The sequence below is a fragment of the Pseudorasbora parva genome, chromosome 2 (assembly GCF_024679245.1).
Source record: "Pseudorasbora parva isolate DD20220531a chromosome 2, ASM2467924v1, whole genome shotgun sequence".
Taxonomy (NCBI): domain Eukaryota; kingdom Metazoa; phylum Chordata; class Actinopteri; order Cypriniformes; family Gobionidae; genus Pseudorasbora; species Pseudorasbora parva.
The window spans coordinates 21,348,565-21,367,003 of NC_090173.1; the positions used below are offsets into that span (position 1 = coordinate 21,348,565).

Genomic DNA, 18,439 nt, shown 5'->3' on the forward strand with positions numbered 1-18,439 from the left:
ATAGTACTGGATTTGTCAAGGCAACATAATAAAAAGTTAAACAATGATTTGTATATAAAAGTAATGAAAAAGACATGTCCATTCGGATGTACATGAAACCAGAAGTGAAAGTAATTCAGTATATTCAAACTTTCTTCAAAAAGGAAGCAATGTATGATCCTTTTGAAAATATTTACAGTACATTTTCAACAACAAAAAAATGTCCTTTGCACAAAGGCACGAGTGCATTATGGTTGAATCTTTTTAAATAAGATATGAAAACATGCATTCTAAGTGCTGAGGAGTTGGCATTTCCTCAAATTTGCTATTTGAAAAACAAAAACAAATGGCTGAACAAACAACTCCATTACGATAAAATCAATTTGTTTATAGGTCAACGAGTGAATGTGTCCTTAAATCTTCCACATTATAGAGGTTTGAGATAAACCGTCGACACATGTGGAGGAATAATGAGAGTCAGGATTCAGTGGGATAAACTGAATGATGCCGTGAACTTAGAGAGATCCTGATGGGGATTTTGAGAGGAAATCTCGATTCTCACCCCCTCCCTGCACACAAGTCTTGAAGTGATGGTTAAGTGGGATCAAAGGGGAGGCCATTCAGTGTTTGCGGCAAATATCAGGGATTAACGGACCAACAATGTTGGTGCAAACCACAAAGCTGCAGAAAGCAGGACTAGTGCTTGATCTCTAGTGACATGAATGGAGAGTCAAAAACAAAAACACTAACAAACAGTCAATCAATCAAGTCTCAACTTTTAAATAAGGACTATAAAAGGCTTGGTGGACATTAAGAACAAGGCACGCCAAGAACGCGAAGGAAACTGCACAATGAGCTCATTTTCTGACCCTAAGCAAAGCCCTAAACATTGCATTTGGCCACAGCAAAAGTTTCCATTTCAATGACATCACCGACGGCGTCCACTTCATCAGGCCAGTGTGTTTCACCAGTGCCTTTTCTTATTGAAAAACTGACACTGGCTTGCATCATGACCAAAGCTCATGGGTTTTACACTTCAGTTCTCATTAAAAACTAACTGGAGGGTAGAGACCTTTCCAACCACATCGGGACTAGATCAAAAGCTGGCTTTTACAAGAAAGCCCTTCACCAAAATCTACAAAAACACTCTTTCTGATTCAAAGTCACAGACTACACACTCTCTCTGTTGAGATTTTTCAATCCCTGCCGATAAAGAGAGAGGGCAATGATGCTAAAGTGATTCCTCGCGTTACAACAGAGTGAAAGATGACCTTATTGACTTCATTTGAACTTTTTTACAAAACAAGATTTTGAGTCTCTACTTAAAAAAAACTAGAACTAAAAAAAAACCACACACTTCCGTGAGAAGTAAAATAGCTTGACCTGAATTTGTGTTTTTAAATAGAACAAGATTAAGATGAATACACTAGTCATTAAATAATAGTTCGTTTTTTGAATGAGCCAATCAATGAATAACTTAATAGATTTCAATACATGTACTGCTCCCTTTCTGAGATTTTGAGCTAAATTATAAAGTAAAATAAAAAAGCACAGAAGGAACACATGGCTTCCTGTAGTTGAATCTCTGGCAATTACCTCTGCATTTCAGCTTAGCAACAACAAAACTTCCTATTTTTCACTCTCGCTCCTTCTCTCGCCTGAGTTTTTTTTCTTACTGTTTACCGAGAACTTCTGTGAAATGTAAAGTGGCTAAGACAGCACTATAAACACTTGTCAGGCATAAACACTGAGCTAAAACATACACGTTTGACATGGATGGTTGTTATTCTTCATAATGAAGGTGCTGGCTGTGGAGACCCTTAAAGCTGGAGGTGCTCGTGTCAGGAATCCTGCCATATGCCAAAGCCTAACTAAACAAATAAAAATAACCAGGGTCCAAAATTAACTTTGTGCCACAATGACAGGTGAATTGAGGACATTTATGGCATACATATTTTCTTAAAAGAAATATACCAGCAAAGAAATGTTATTTTTTCATTATTCTGATAATATATTTAGTTTTTTCTTCTCTTGAACATTCGTAAATCACTGCAGATAATCTCACAAAACATTGGTGGTTTTTTTTTGGTGGGTTAATATCAAAAATGTCTCACCACTTTCATTGTCATTATTAGGACAATAGAAGAAAAACAGGTTCTTAGGTTGCATTACACTTACATTTAAAATGGCTATTCCTTTATAAGAAATGAATGGACAACTGGTTATTTACTCTTGATCAATTTGGACTTTTAAAAATGTCCTTATAATATAATATACAACTGAAAAATTGAGCCATCATTTGCAGTTTACAGCACATTTGAATGTTTGTGAGGATGCTATACATAATATATATATTCACTCACAGAAAAAATCGAAAATGCAGTGTGAATTTGAAGACGCAATAAATACTTGTGTGTTTGTGTATATATACTGTGCACATTGATATAAACATTCAAAAGTTTGGGATCAGTATGATTTGTAACATTAATACTTGAATTCAACAAGGATGCTATAAATTGAGATTGAGTGACAGTGAAGACTTTAACGTTGTAACACAACATATATTACAAACAAATGCTGTTCATTCGAACTTTTCTATTCATCAAAGAATCTTGAAAAAAGTTTCTTCACAATTTTTACAAAAATAATACTAATTTTACGATTGATAATAAAGCAGCAAATCATCATATTAGAATGATTTCTGAAGGATCACGTGACACTGAAGACTGGCGTAATGGCTGAAAATTCAGAGTTGGAATCACAGGAATAATTGTAATCATACATAATTTCAATTGTAAAAGAAATTTCACAATATCACTTTTTTTAACTACATATTTTTTGCACAAGAGAAAATCTTACCAACCCCAGACTTTTGAACAGTAGCGCATATGATATATAAAATAAATACCTTAAAGGAAATTGCTTGGCACATCTTTAAAAAAAAGCCATTGTTGAGTAAATCTCAGAATCTGCTTAGAAAAGCCAATGTATTCAGATTGAACACGGTGAGCCAAAAAAACCTTCATCAGAGACATTCTTTCATGGTTATAAAAGTCATGGCACAGTGTTGTAGAGTGGACAGCTTGGCCACATCTTATAAAGGCTCGCATGAGCACCAGGCAGCTGAAACTGTAAACAATCTACTAACAAACCTCCCACCATCCCTTTTGAATGCTAGAGGAGACTGTATCTGTGGTGTCTGCACTCATGTTTTGTTAGGGGGATGCTTTGGCTGTTGTGTGTCGTGTTGAGCTGATATATTTTTGGGGTAGCAGGGAGGAGAGGTAGCGGACGGTGGATGACAGAACTCCTTGATGGTTACGGTGAGGAGGTTGGCCGTGATGTCCGTGACGACCACGTTGGCACATCGGGATGTCATGTCAGGATGCCAGTCCAAATCTTCCTCTTCCTCCGACGGCTCCTCCGACACGGGAACCTCTGGGACTTTAAGCGGCCGACGGCCGGAGAAGGGATGCCGTCGCCGCAATCGCCTGTCCATTTCATGAGGTACGGAAAGGTCCAGGATGTGCTCGTTATCTTCTGAGGATGACGACGCAGAGGATGAAGAGGAAAACATAGGAGAAGATGGAAGAGCAGAAGGACCCGAGCTGTTTTTGGAGGCCACGGATTGAGCGCCCACTTTGTGGAGGACAGGCTCTTGGGTTTTGGTTGCAGAGGTTTTGGGTGGTAATGAGGAATGCTGGGATTGGGTTTGTCGCGGAGAGGGTGGCTCACCATCTGAAACTTCCGAGCTTGAGTTTGATGGAGGCAGTTCATCATTGAGAGTCGGAACTTTGGACCCATCCAAGACTTTTGAACTTTTGGAGGACGAGAGACTGTTCGTGTTGTTGCGACCCTCTCCACTTTGAGTCTGGTTTTCTCCATTGTTCAAAGAGTGAGAATCGAAAAGTTTTCCAAAAACAGGAAACCCAGAACTCCTAATTGGGGGTTGGATTCCTCGGTAGGACACTTCTCCAAACCGCCTGTTTTTACCAATCACCCTGTTCCGAGATGGAATTTTTTGCCGCCCAAAATGGGACTGCTGGGCAGCGGGCATGTGTGTCCTTCTACTGTTAGCAACTCCAGCATTCCCAGCCTTGTCAACCACTTTGAGGTTCAGAATGACTCGTCCCTTCTTCACTTCCCTTGGTTTGACTTTTCGATTGAGAATGCGGACTGTTTCCGAAAACGGACTGACTGTCGGACGGGACGAAAAAGGACCGGAGTGACCGACTGTTTGGTCCAGGCGGGGCAAGGGGCGACGTGCCATGCGGTGGCAGCGGTGAATGTCTTTTTTCAGTTTGGGCTGGGAAGCTCCCGACTGCAGTTTAGCATTAGATGGGGCAGCTGGGGTGTAGGACGGTGCAGCTGAAGGCGGAGGAAGCTTGGAATGAGCCGGAGGTCGGCTAGGCTTGAACTCCGGGACTCTTGGGGAAGTCTCAGCAGCCTGCGCTCGAGACTAAATCATTGGGAAAAAGTTGAAAATTATTTCCTTCTAAAAGAGCTAAAAATGAAAATCTGGTCACCATTAACTCACCCTCATGTTGTTGCAAACCAATAGGTCTTTCGTTCGTCTTCAAAACACAAATGATTTTTCTTTAGAAAGAAAAAAAAAGGCGTTTGGGGGGTAAAATGTGTGTTATTTTGGCAAGGTTGCATGCTAAAATACACATTCCTGGGTCTATATTTTACATAATTGAGGTCGCTTCACTTCAACTCGCGGACATGGAAACCAACCCTCTGGAAAACCGCAGACTTGGCAACACACTGCAGTTGAGTTCTGTTGACATTTGACAACTAACGTAATGCGTCGCTCAGTTGCTCTGATTGGCTGTAGGTCTATCCAATTGAGGTCTTTCCTGGTTCGGTTGAAACACGCCCCATATAACCACAGCCCAATGGAGCAGTATCAGACTCGTATTCTGACTACAACTGAGCATGACCACGTCAGACTAAACCAAATGCGCAAAAGAACGTCAAAAAGACGTTAACAGAACACATATAGAAGTAAACACAGAGGACATTAAAGTAAGTTTGACCTGCTGCCGAAGCCAGCAAATGTATCCGCAGACAATATAAAAAAGATGAGGATGCAAAAAAGAGAGCATTTTCTAAACATTTATGAGTTGCCTGTATATAGAGCTGTCAGTAATACTTATGAGTTCTGACACATCACCGTCCTTCCAACCAACTACCTTACACAAAGCTCTTGATAACGTTGGGCATGTAAACTCTTTGAAGTGACTCCCATGAGCGCAGAATTGTGACAAAATTCGATCTAGTCTCTTGAATTCAGATATTACTGTTCAGACTGAGGTCACATTGCCAAACATCTGACCTGTATCGGATTTAGAACCACATATGGAAGTGGCGCAAATAGAAAATGAATGTGGTTTGTTGCGGTTCGCACTGTCATGAGAAAAACCTATCTGAGTAACCTGTGAGGAACAAAAAACAAAAAAAGGATTTGGCCCACATTTACATGCAGTCTGAACATATCCTATTTAAAGTCCATTAAACCAAAACTGTACTTGCATGACAAGAACCAACAAGGTTTATTCTTTCAGCAAGAAGAGTTTTTTCTCACATGTAAAGCTTCAGATATGTGTGGGGGGTAAATTCTAAATCACACAAGGTCCGCAGATAATACAAATCTTGTGCGAATAGGGCTTAAGTTGTGGTTGTATGGACTTTCAATGGAGGGGCAGAAATCTCTCAGGTTTCATTCAAATATCTCCATTTGTGTTTCGAAGATAAACGAAAGTCTTACAGGTTCGGAACATGAGAGTAAGTAAATGATGACACCTTAAAATACTTTAAAAGCTCCAAAAAAAATTGACTAAATAACTTTGCACGCCACAAAACATATATTTATTTTCATGTTAGTTGATATTGCTGACATACCTTTAGAAGCAGCGTTTTAGGTTTCGGGCCTCTCTTTTTAGGTCCGTACATCTCTTGCTCTCGTTCTCTAAAAGTAAAAAGATGAGTTGTTTAAAGGGTTTGTCAGTAAGTGGTTGTGCCAGTTTCAACTTTTTGAACAACTAACTTCCTCTGAGCTCAAAGCACGACTACAAAGGTTTTACTTCAGATGTGTGACTCAAGAATTCATGTGATGTGGATAGAGATGTCTGCGAGACTGCAACCTGTGGGTATGCAGGAAAGAGTCGATCTAGCTTTGACTCAGGGAGACCACTTCAAATAGAAGTATCAACCGTCACAAACGTTTTTAACGCTCATGTTAACATTTTATAACTTGTCCATTTCCTTTAAATTTGATAATCAAGGAAAATCATCAACAACAATAACTCACTTTTATACTCAATAATACTTACTTTTGTTCAAACGCTGCAACGAGTCGTTCATCTAGGATGTTCTCCTCAGGTTCCCATGTGCTGTACCTGAAAAATATACAGATCATTTATCATCCACCACTTGTTAGATACACAGATCAGGCATAACATTATGACCACTGACAGGTGAAGTGAATAATACTGAATCTCTTAATCATGGCACATGTTAGTGGGCGGGATATATTAGACAGCAAGTGAACATTTTGTCCTCAAAGTTGACGTGTTAGAAGCAGGAAAAATAGGCAAGGGTGTAAGGATTTGAGAGAGTTTGACAAAGGCCAAATTGTGATGACTAGACGACTGGGTCAGAACATCTCCAAAACTGCAGCTCTTGTGGGGTGTTCCCGGTCTGCAGTGGTCAGTATCTATCAAAAGTGCTCCAAAGAATGAACTGTGGTGAACCGGCGACAGGGTCATGGTGGCCAAGGCTCATTGATGCACGTGAGGAGCAAAGGCTGGCCCGTGTGGTCCGATCAGAGACAAACTACTGTAGCTCAAATTGTTCAAGAAGTTAATGCTGGTTCTGATAGAAAGATGCCAAAATACCCAGTGGATCGCAGAGTAGCCACAGACCAGTCAGGGTGCCCATGCTGACCCCTGTCTAACGCTGAAAGCGCCAACAGTGGGCACATGAGCATCAGAACTGGACCACGGAGTACTGGAAATAGGTGGTCTGGTCTGATGCAACATGTTTTCTTTTACATCATGTGGATGGCTGGGTGATTGTGCGTCACTTCCCTGGGGATCACGCGGCACCAGGATGAACTATGGGAATAAAGCAAGCCGGCAGAGGCAGTGTGATGCTTTGGGCAATGATCTGTTGGGAAACCTTGGGTCCTGCCATCCATCTGGATGTTACTTTGACATCTACACCCTACTTAAGCATTTTCTCAGGCCGTATAACCCATTTTATAGAAGCGGTATTCCCTGGTGGCTTTGGCAAAGCAAACACTTTTCTGGAATGGTTTGAGAAGCACAACGAGTTTTAGGTGTTGACTTGGCCTCCAAATTCCCCAGATCTCAATTCAAATGAGCATCCGTAGGATGTGCTGAACAAACAAGTCTGCTCCATGGAGGCCCACATTGCAACTTAGAGGACTTAAAGGATCTGCTGCTAACATATTGGTGCCAGAGACCACAGCACACCTTCAGAGGTCTAGTGGAGTCCAGGGCTGTTTTGGCACCAAAAGGGGGACCAAAACAATATTTGGTCATAATGTTATGCCTGATCTGTGTATACAAGCTTTACAAATTAATCATATTTCTGTTCACTCACTTTATTGCCCATCCTTTCCATTTCACTAGGTACTCCATCCGTCCCTATGGAAAAGACAAATCAGTTCCCAAAATGTCTGAAAGATGAATAACTGAAGAAATAAGTTATCCAAAAAAGTACATTAAGTATTCAGTTAGTAATTAGTTTATAATTATATTATAAACCCACATGCTGCTTTTTTCAGTGGAACACATAAGTAGATATTTTTAATGAATATTTACTCAGTTTGTCCTATACAGATAATGCTCCATACACTATAAATATATCATAAAAGTTGTCTATATTCCTTATCAATCCGTTAAAAAGCTTGTCTTATTTAGAGTTGTTGGGTGGAAGTTCATATGAGAAAGCTTTGTAGGATTTGGGACCATGTGGACCACTTTTATAATGATTTTTTGTTTTGTTTTGTTTGTTTGTTTGTTTTTTGGGGGTGCTTGACAATTCCCCAGGTCCCATTATGAAAAAAATATTCTTCAAAACTTCTCATTGTGTTTTCAGAAGAAAGTCAGTCATGCAAGCTTGGAAGGACGTGAGTGACTGTCAAAAACTATTAGGAAAGGCTGGTGATTTGACAACCAAAATTTCGCCCCACACCGATCCCCCAAAAAATAAATACAAATAATAATAAAAAATCGCTCGATGTGGCCCTACGGAAAACAAAAACAAACAGCGATTTGAACGTAAAAAACTACAAAGGCCACAAAGGTGGTTGCTACGCGACGCGACGCCGGAGAACGTAAAGATTCCAATATGTAACTTATGACCGAAATTGCACAACCTTGCAAAATGTATTCTGGTTGGTTTAAACGCATTGTAAACACACTTTGTTTAGGATACAGTGCTATCGTTCTAATTTTGTAGCGTCGCATCGTGCCTCACGCCTGCAGTGTCAATTGTCAGACGAACCGGCCTTTGTCAAAAAATTTGCACTCCGGGTAGACACAAAAAAGCTAACGCGCTAACAACACCAGCTCCAGCTGGCGCCGCTCCAATCTAAACAAACACACAGTACCCTGAGCTCAAAATTAAGCAACTCAAAATAGTACTGTATGAATGCATACACAAATGCGCGTAATGCGAGCGGTTTTATTATCGCACGGGAAAGCATGGTGCTCTAATGCAGTTAATGCACTGCACTCGGTCTGCAGGGCTGAAGTTTAGTGCGTCTGTAGGCCGCAGTGAAAGGAAATAAAATGAGTTTTAATAAAACAGACTGACCTTACGGACGCGGCGCTTCAGGATGGCCTCGGCGGCAAACACACGGTCGCCCGCCGCAGATAGCTCCATCTTCAGTGGGACAGCAGAGACGGGTTCTTCCGCGGAAGCGATGAAAAGATCCTGCGCCGTGGAGTGAGTGGAGGAGTGAACCAAACACAAAAAACACACACATGCGCCCGCGCGCCTCTGACAATGCGGTCCACGCAGGGAGAGTGTACAGTGATCGACAGCTCTTTGAAACTGGCGGGGGTAGAAGAAAAGAAAGAACAATGTTTTGGTTGGCATATAGGCAATATTATTAATATTACTATACTACTAATACATAATTCTATCTATCTATCTATCTATCTATCTATCTATCTATCTATCTATCTATCTATCTATCTATCTATCTATCTATCTGTCTATCTGTCTGTCTGTCTGTCTGTCTGTCTGTCTGTATGTCTGTCTGTCTGTCTGTATGTCTACACTTTCTATTTTATTAACATTATATTAATCATCATCAGTAATGACACTACATTATATTACATTTAATATTGTATTATTATGCTTAGGGGATAAAGAAGGAAATAAGTGGTGTTAAAGAAGTTTGTATAAAACACTTGGCAGTGAAAATAATTAATTTGTGTAAACTATTTTTTATAATTATAATGACAACATAATAGCCTAGCTTGAATGCAATCTAAGTTGAGTTGGATAAAATGCTAAATGCATAAATGCAGCTAAATAATGTCAAGCACATGGTCTCTGATCTGAGAAAAATGCTCAAATATTAGAGGGTACAACACCCGCCCTGTTTCCTATCTCTGTTTGTGCAGTGTTTACAGCAGGTGTCTAACCTCAGTCACACTTTTATTACTCTGCACTGTTCAATAATTCACAGGCCACACGGGTGACAATAGCTCACCACCACCCATCTCACTCTCTCTCTCTCACCCTATCTCTCTCTCTCACACACACACAGGCACAGAAACACACTCACAAACGGGACAAGACTAGAGAGGACACGGGAAACAAGGGGGAGACAGCAGCGGTCATCTGTCATTCTGGTTGTCTGTTAGGAAGTTATTTATTTGTTTGCTGTGCTACGGTGACAGATCAGGATGTCAGGACAAAACAGTGATCAACTGCACCGCAGCACCCTGGGCATTTACACGGTAAGCTGGAAGTTTCTCACTCTGGAGTCTGAATTATACACAATAACGTGTCTATTAACTGAGTAGGAGAAGGGTAATAAAATACACTGACATTTATTTACAAATGTTGCCTATGTGTTTTTTAAATTGAAATTTTAGAATAATAATTTAAATTCGTCATGAACCAAGGTGATAGATTGATATGGAGCAACACATAGTCACAACATGTGTTGACATTTGATAAGTTATCAGACTGTCATTCTTTCTCTGTTTGTCCATCCACACAGAGCATAATGGAGCAGTTTAACCCAAGCCTGCAGAGACTGGTGGCACTGGGAAACAGCTACATTCAGGCTTTCCAAGGCAAGTCAGCATGAGAAAAAATGAACGAGGTAGATGGTAAGACTGAAAAAAGATGAAAGAAGCAAAGTGGAGTGGTTGAACTTTGGTCCGCCGGTTGTCATTGATGATAATAAGTGAACATTGTAGCAAGATGAGTCATTGGCTCATTTGACATCATTGTTTAATGACTGTCTATTTTATGAGTCTTGAGTTTCACTAACACAGGGACGTCTATTCAAACTGGACATATGAACGTCAGTAGTTTTACTAAAAATCATTCCATCGAGTTTTGGTGATTAGACAATAAATATATATTACTTTACAGTCCTCAAAACCGGTGTTGCTTACAAAACTTAACACTTCAGCCCAAAGAAAGCAAAGAATTAAAATGGCAAAACAAGAAATAAAATCATAAATTTAGTGTGATATATTGTTCGGTCATGAAATTATAGTGGGCGCAGGCTGATGCAATCTGCAAACAATCATTACCTCGTCCTCATGGCACAAGCTGATGGCCTTTGGGGTTTATGCAGCCAATGAGATTGTTTGCTCAACATTTAAATCTGGTTTAGTGTTTGCTGTAGGCACTAGGCAGTGTTGGGGAGTAACTAGTTTCATGTAACATGTAATTACAAAGTAAATGTCTGTTAAAGTTAGTGAGAAAAAAAAAGGTATGAAAATGTTAACGATTACATAGGGGGATTACATCTGAATATGATCGGTAAAAAGCTAGGATATGTTTAATACAACACGTTCTCATGAAATGCAATAGCACAAATTGTATTTATCTTGCAAAATTAGTTTTTTTTTTGTCCATATGATACGCATTGTCGCCCCATTGGGTAGGATTAGTGGTGGCCGTGCATATACAGTTGTTTTCAGTCGCTAACAAGCACTTATCCATACTTCAGATCATTTTTCTAAACTCTTAACACAGACCTACAAAACACAATTGGCCAAATGGATAATTTTCTTCTCAAAAACACATTTTGTTAAATATACACTAACTCTTCATTTCAAAACAGGACACATTTAAAATGTATGCATTTGGCAGACTCTTTTATCCAAAGCGACATTGCATTTTTTGAAGGTACACATTTTTTTACATTTGTGTCAATTCACATCTTTTACATCTTTCTCTGCATACACTAACTTTACCAAAACACTGGAAATCTGACCCAAAATGGAATTATTCTATCAAAGAAAAACTTGTTTTCACTTCACAAGGTACATGCAGTCAATCAAAGTACACCAGGTTTCAAAATACTGGCTTTTTTGACATTACAAAAACTGCACAGACTTTTATGTTTCCGTTTTACAGGTATTTGCATGCAAAACATGCAATCCACCGTTTTTACACTAAATTTCTTCGTTGGGAACTGTATGTACAGTAATGTTCACATTCAAAAGCATTACAGTAAAAAGCAAATCAGTTTTTATTCCTTACGGTACAGTACGATAGAACAGAAAAAGTTTTACAGTATTGCTTACAGTGAACAAAATATGCATTAAACACACAAGAGCATTCAGAACAAAAAAACCCCAACAAAAAACAGCAAAAAGCCCAGATAAAAAAGCACAAAATTACCGTATCTCTGCAATCTTCAGGGTTAGGCCACATGTTTTCATCAACATCAAATCTGATATTATCCAAGGTGATACATTGCACACACCACGATATGTCAGATCCACCCTTGGCAATCATGAACCGTGATGTCCCTGCAGCCAGCATCCATGGCTTCAAGGAGGGACATCTGGTTGTTTGGCTGATGGTCATAAACCTTCCACCTCCATGCACAAAAGAACTCCTGGGGTTGAGGAAAGGTGAATAAGGCTCCTTGACTCTCTCACTGTTCCTCTTGAAGGGAACAGTCTAGACCTGCTTAATCCGCACTCTGTGTTTGGACAATGTTGTATTAGAGGGACAAAACATTCTACATATGCATTACTGTATGACCTTATTGACATATTGACGTGTCAAGTGAGAATAGAATTATTATCAGCTGAGATATTATGTTTGGACTGATATCATTGCTGAAGCAGGGTTTTTTATACTGTATCAGGTTTGGAATATGATTTTTGCTATTGTGGGATGTTGTGTGTTAGCATTCGGAAATGCAACTAAAAGAATCTATAATTTTGTTGAGAGGTATAGCTTGTCTGTTAAGAAAATTTAAGCATTGTGGAAATGTGTTTACTGACTGCATATTGTGTGAAAACGACATTAAATGTGTGAATGGTGTGGCCATAAAAGACCGATGCTGTGCTAATTGTGTTTAGAGTTTTGAAAATGTGACAACTGGTTGGGGAAACGCTTGTTAGCGACTGAAAGAAACTGTATGCATTATAAAGTGCATATCACACTACTTAGCATGCATACTACTAAGGTTAACCCTGCCTGGTTATAAATGTTTGAAAATGATTAATGCCTGGTTCAGACTACAAGATATTTTTGTCTGTTACGATAGTTACTGTGTCAGATTACGCGATTTTTACTCCTAAAATCTTGTCGTGTCCTGGACTAGAAACATGTCAGACTACACGTTGCTCCTCGACCAATCATCGCTTGTTGTCACGACGTGCGTGATGTCTGAAGCAGCGTGTTTTGGCTGTTTTATGTTTAGAAAAGCTCAAAAATAAAAAGAAAACCCAACAAAGGACATGTTCCTGGCTTGCTGGAAGAGTACATTATGGGCTGTCAATCCTCCAAAGAGAACTTGAGGTAAAATATTGTTCTTTTTATATTAAATATTTAGTTATTAGCCAGTAGTAAAAGCTTGCCACCACAACGTATTTGTAAAACATCTTTTAAGCTTAGATTCCAGTAACGTTACTCACCGGGTTCCTGAAGGGCTTCCGCTATCGTTCGCCAGCATTTTTCTTATTTGGTTGTGGTAGTCCGTCGATGACACATCGTACAGGCAGGAATACTGTTGCCACAACTCCACGAACCTTTCCTCCGTTTTATAATTCCACCTAAAGTTAGCTGCTCCGTCATCTCTCATGCATTTCGCCGCGTTTGAAAGCTGTGTACGGAAACTTGGTTGGTCAGCGTCACACGTGACAGAACCCGTCGTGAAGGACCGCAAAAAAAAATTAAACATGCTAGTCTTTCTGTCATGACGTCGTGAACTATCGCAGACGCGGATTCGGTTGTCGTATACTATGACACACTATACGAGATAAAACGATCGATTCTTGCGTCCCGACGTCCATTATCGTTTACGAATCCCTACGACACCTTACGTCTAACAGATCGGGCCAAATTCGGGCTAATATCATGTAGTCTGAACCAGGCATAACAGTTGAAAACATTCATTATTCAAATGTAATTTGTTACATTATTTTTAATAAATCCAGGATTTATGTATATATCTATTTATGCAGCAGCATATCTTACATGCTCACAGCAGCATGTTTGTGTATCTATTAGCAGAAGCAATAATCATCAGCAGCAGCAGCATAGCAGATCTAGTCTGTCTATCTATCTATCTATCGACATTTTCTATTTTATTAACATTATATTAAACTATCATCATCATCATCAGTAATGACACTACATTATATTACATTTAATATTGTATTATTATGCTTAGGGGATAAAGAAGGAAATAAGTGCTGTAAAGAAGTTTGTATAAAACACTTATATTAAATATATTTAAGGAAGTGTGTGTAAGATTGTGGCCAAAACTGGTACTGCAGGTGTATCCCCTCTCCCCCTCCCCCCTTTGACTCGAGGTTGCCAGATAGGCTGCAGGATCTGTAGGAACGGTTGTAGATTTGCATCTCCCAAACACTACTGACTTCATGATTGGTCGATAGGTGGGGGGCGGAGCTTCAGGCCAAAACGCAACATGTCCACATCAACATCAGTTGAGGGCTGCAACAACAACTTTTAAATGACAATATCCTGGCCGGACTACTGGTGTCAGTGATATAAGTATTTAAAATTAACATGATTTCTTAAAGTCTCGTGACATATCAGGGCCATTTTATGATTAATTGAAATACATTTCTTACATACAGTTCCTTTAACCATACTCCTTTGCCATACTCAATGGCATGCTAAAACTATTCCAAGAGATGTCATGATTAAAACAAGACAGCACATCTGCCAATGAAACAAGGCATAATGTACTTACAGTATATTAATGATAATATATTCTCTGCCTAAATCTTAAAAGGTTGTTTCAAAGTGCTTACCTACATTGTGGGGACCATTTAGCAGACCCCACTTTTTAAAAGGCTTATAAATCGGATGAGTTTTTTTTGAGATTTTGTAAAAATGCAGAATGTTTCCTGTGATGGGTAGGTTTAGGGGCAGTGTGTGTGTGTGTGTGTGTGTGTGTGTGTGTGTGTGTGTGTGTGTGTGTGTGTGTGTGTGTGTGTGTGTGTGTGTGTGTGTGTGTGTGTGTGTGTGTGAGCCTGTTTATGTGGTTTATGAGGACACAAATTTGTATAACTACATGGGTATTACACTGGTATTACACTATAAATGTGGTTTATGAGGACATATCAAATGTCCTCATAATTCAAATAGCCTTAAAAACATAATAAATTATGTTTTTTTGAGAAAGTAAAAATGCAGAATGTTTCCTGTGATGGGTAGGTTTAGGGGCAGGGGCAGTGTAAGGGGATAGAAAATACGGTTTGTACAGTATAAAAACCATTACGCCTATGGAGAATCCCTGTAAACCACATAGACCAACATATGTGTGTGTGTGTGTGTGTGTGTGTGTGTGTGTGTGTGTGTGTGATGAGTAGGTTTAGAGGCAGTGTAGGGGGATAGAATGTACAGTTTGTATGTTTGTATAAAAACCATTACATCTATGAAGAGTCCCCAGAAAAGTGTGGGTGTGTGTGGGTGAACTAGACTCCTTAATAACAATCTTATGAATTTAAATGTATTTGATATTTGATCTTAGATAAATGAACCTTGTTTTAAGGATATTCAGATATTTTTACTGTGAAAACAAATCGGTGTGTGTGTGTGTGTCTACAGCCCTTGCTGTCACCAGTGAGGCCTATTTCAACGCTCTGTCCAAGATGGGTGAACAGGCCATGCAGAGTATGTCATCACGTTTGCTGGGTAAGCTTTTATTTCCTCTTATCATTTCATTTTCCTTTTACATTCTTTCGCTTTTAAATTACAGCGGGACACATTTCTGTCAAAGCCAGAGATTTTCGATATAGGGTTCATTTTCTTTTTTTCTGATGAATATGTACTTTCCATCACAGGAACAGAGCGGGAGAGCGAGAGAAAGAAAGTTGTGTGTGTGTTTATTGAGGGTGATAAATTGGGAGGGACACAGTGTCCTTCAAACACTCATATTGTACTTTGCTCTTGTAAAGGTACTCTGCTCTTCCTTACATGAGAGAGAGAGAGAGAGAGAGAGAGAGAGAGAGAGAGAGAGAGAGAGAGAGAGAGAGAGAGAGAGAGAGAGAGAGAGAGAGAGAGAGAGAGAGAGAGAGAGAGAGAGAGAGAGAGAGAGAGAGAGAGAGAGAGAGAGAGAGAATGTTTATTTATGGCTGGCATCTATCACCCTGTGGTGGTTTAATGGAAAAAATTCATTACATTTCAAACGTGCTTTGTTGTTCTAAATCATTTTTTATGGCCACAGAGAGATTGAGTGTGTGTGTGTGTTTGTGTGTGTGTGTGTGTGTGTGTGTGTGTGTGTGTGTGTGTGTGTGTGTGTGTGTGTGTGTGTGTGTGTTAGTTTTGTAGTCAATATCAGATAACCGCACCTCCTCTGTGATGTTAAATAATAAATGATGACATAACGTCAGCTTGGCAGTGCAACCTTTAGAGGATAATAATACCTATACTTTAGCACACAGACACTAAACTAGAAGATACCATGGCTGTTATAAGATCATTAATAAAAATGTGTGTGTGTGTGTGTGTGTGTGTGTGTGTGTGTGTGTGTGTGTGTGTGTGTGTGTGTGTGTGTGTGTGTGTGTGTGTGTGTGTGTGTGTGTGTGTTTGTTTGTTTTCCAGGTGATGTGTTGATACAGATCTCAGACAGTCAGAGGAGACTCACCAATGAGCTGGAGGGAGTGGTGTGTTACAGACTTCTTCTTTTGACCCATCCTTCCATATCTTTCTCTTTGTTGACGTAATGCTTGTTAGGTTGTCTGAACGGCCAATCCCATGTTTAATGAGTATGTCTGATTGATTCAGTTCCGCTGGTTCCACTCCGAGGTCCTTCAAGAGATGGACAACAATGTCAGACTAGATAAAGATTTCATATCGGTGAGTTTTTATTTGGTATGTATTGCAAATGCAAACAAGAAAATGTGCATTTAAAAAACAAATTATACAAAACTGCAAAAACACCTGCTTGTTATTAAAATGATAACAGCAGATAAATCTAATCTTAAGAACTAATCATATACATTTAAAGCTGCAGTCCGGAATATTTTTTTGGTAAAAAATGATCCAAAATAATTTTCTTAATAAGTACATAACCAGCCAATGTTGAAAACCTTACCATAGCTCCTTACCATTTGAGAGGTACTAGATATTCGTCGATATTCGTCTTTACGTCATTATGTCACGTTTGCATACATAAAGAAGGAGTCCGGCTAATAGTATCACATGTGAGGATGCTGCAGGTGGCGGATCATTTATTGCCTCTTCTCAGTGGCAAAGTGGCAGACATGTTACTTACTTGTTCAGATGACATTTTCCGGTTAAAAATATTATTTTGATTATAATTAAAGATGTAGAATCTGTGATTCCAAAGGTGAGTATCCACACTGGTGTAGTGACTGACAGCCACACATACTCATAAAAACATTCGATTCATCCTCGCTGAGGAGCTGCGCTGATGTACAACTCGCCTTAAAGGGGTGATGAATTGAGAAATTAACTTTCCCTTGAGCCTTTGATATATAAAAGGTCATGGTAATATAAGAATATCCTGTAAGTTTTGGAGCTGAACACTTAAAAAACTATACACCACGCTCAGAAAACAAGGCTTTACGTATTAGAAGGGTGAAACACCGCCCACCTCTATGCTTCTGTAGCCCCGCCCACCGACTCGTGGAGCTAAACTGATCAAGCAATAAACATGCTGAAGATAGCAACATAATCGCTTGTTAACAACACACAGGTCGACAATGGATTTGCCGACATATTGAGATATTATTTAAAACACAATGCTGTTCCTTCTATATTGGATACGACAGGAATGGTGCAACACAATTATGTGAGTAAAACCATTTTTTTTTAATGTGATAGTATTGCATTGTTACAGATCGTACTGATTATGTGTATGTGACATCTCTAACAGAGCATATCAGCATGCTGTCACAGGCTGGAGAAACCCTTATTTGTTGGTTCATTGCGAGATTAGACTCCCAGGGCTCCCAAATATGTTTTCCAGATGAACTACCAAAACGTAAGCCCATCGGCAGGCCGGTGAATCTTAAATAGTGAAATAACATTCATTTCTTGATCTCTGTTGTATTTGAAGAGCGCATGCGTGTGTGTGGTTCGCGCTTATATCCACCGATCGGCGGGCCAAGTAATAAAAAAATCAATCATTCACAGGTGGATGAGAGATAAATCATTGCGTTTGTTTAATAAATACGTTTTGAGGCTGAGCCCCGTCAGAGAATTATTCCAGCCGCTTTCAAAACAATCCCTCCCTCATGTGAACTGATAGGGGAGCCGAAGCTCATTAAATATGCTAATCTTATCCAATCCTAGCCGTGGGCGTTTACTTCCAAGTCTCCAGTGCGTCACACCAATCAAAACCCAGCGTTCAGGAGAGAGCCTCAAAACCAGTGTAGAAAATAGCCTATTACTTATTAGTTATGATGTTTTTGAATGTAAAAACCATGCAAATGTCATAAGTTGACCTTAGACAACAGTATAAAAAATAAAAAAAGCTGGTTCATGACACCTTTAACATAATTCCGCATATAACCTCATTTGTCAAAGGCGCTCTCAAATATTGATGTTGTTGGTTCATTTTCTCCTCCAGAACAGTAGGAGGCGCTATGAAACGGAGGTGAGAAACCAGGCAACAGCACTGGAGAGACAGATGAGGCGAGGGGTCCCACAGGTGAGAGCAGTGTGTGACCCTTGCCAAATGGCACTTTAGCTGTGAATTTCTCATTTATGGCTG

General features: G+C 39.6%; 2 protein-coding genes across 3 annotated transcripts in view; one reads left to right on the forward strand and one right to left on the reverse strand.

Annotated features, from left to right (window-relative positions):
• On the reverse strand, window positions 1-9,052 carry LOC137094285 (chromobox protein homolog 6-like). The gene is made up of 5 exons (XM_067459811.1): window positions 8,827-9,052; window positions 7,609-7,652; window positions 6,315-6,380; window positions 5,884-5,950; window positions 1-4,438 (listed from the first exon to the last, which is right to left on the reverse strand). The coding sequence occupies exons 1-5, from the start codon at window positions 8,893-8,895 to the stop codon at window positions 3,185-3,187; spliced, it is 1,500 nt and encodes a 499-aa protein (XP_067315912.1). The 5' UTR covers window positions 8,896-9,052; the 3' UTR covers window positions 1-3,184.
• The window catches only part of baiap2l2a (BAR/IMD domain containing adaptor protein 2 like 2a), a 19,855-nt gene continuing 10,246 nt past the window's right edge, over window positions 8,831-18,439 (forward strand). For both annotated transcript variants that reach the window (XM_067459905.1, XM_067459914.1), the window contains exons 1-7: window positions 8,831-8,958; window positions 9,791-9,983; window positions 10,250-10,325; window positions 15,307-15,393; window positions 16,303-16,364; window positions 16,486-16,557; window positions 18,296-18,376. In XM_067459905.1, coding sequence (XP_067316006.1) covers window positions 9,930-9,983; window positions 10,250-10,325; window positions 15,307-15,393; window positions 16,303-16,364; window positions 16,486-16,557; window positions 18,296-18,376 — 432 coding nt within the window. In that variant the 5' untranslated portion in view covers window positions 8,831-8,958; window positions 9,791-9,929. The remainder of the gene's footprint in view (window positions 8,959-9,790; window positions 9,984-10,249; window positions 10,326-15,306; window positions 15,394-16,302; window positions 16,365-16,485; window positions 16,558-18,295; window positions 18,377-18,439) is intronic.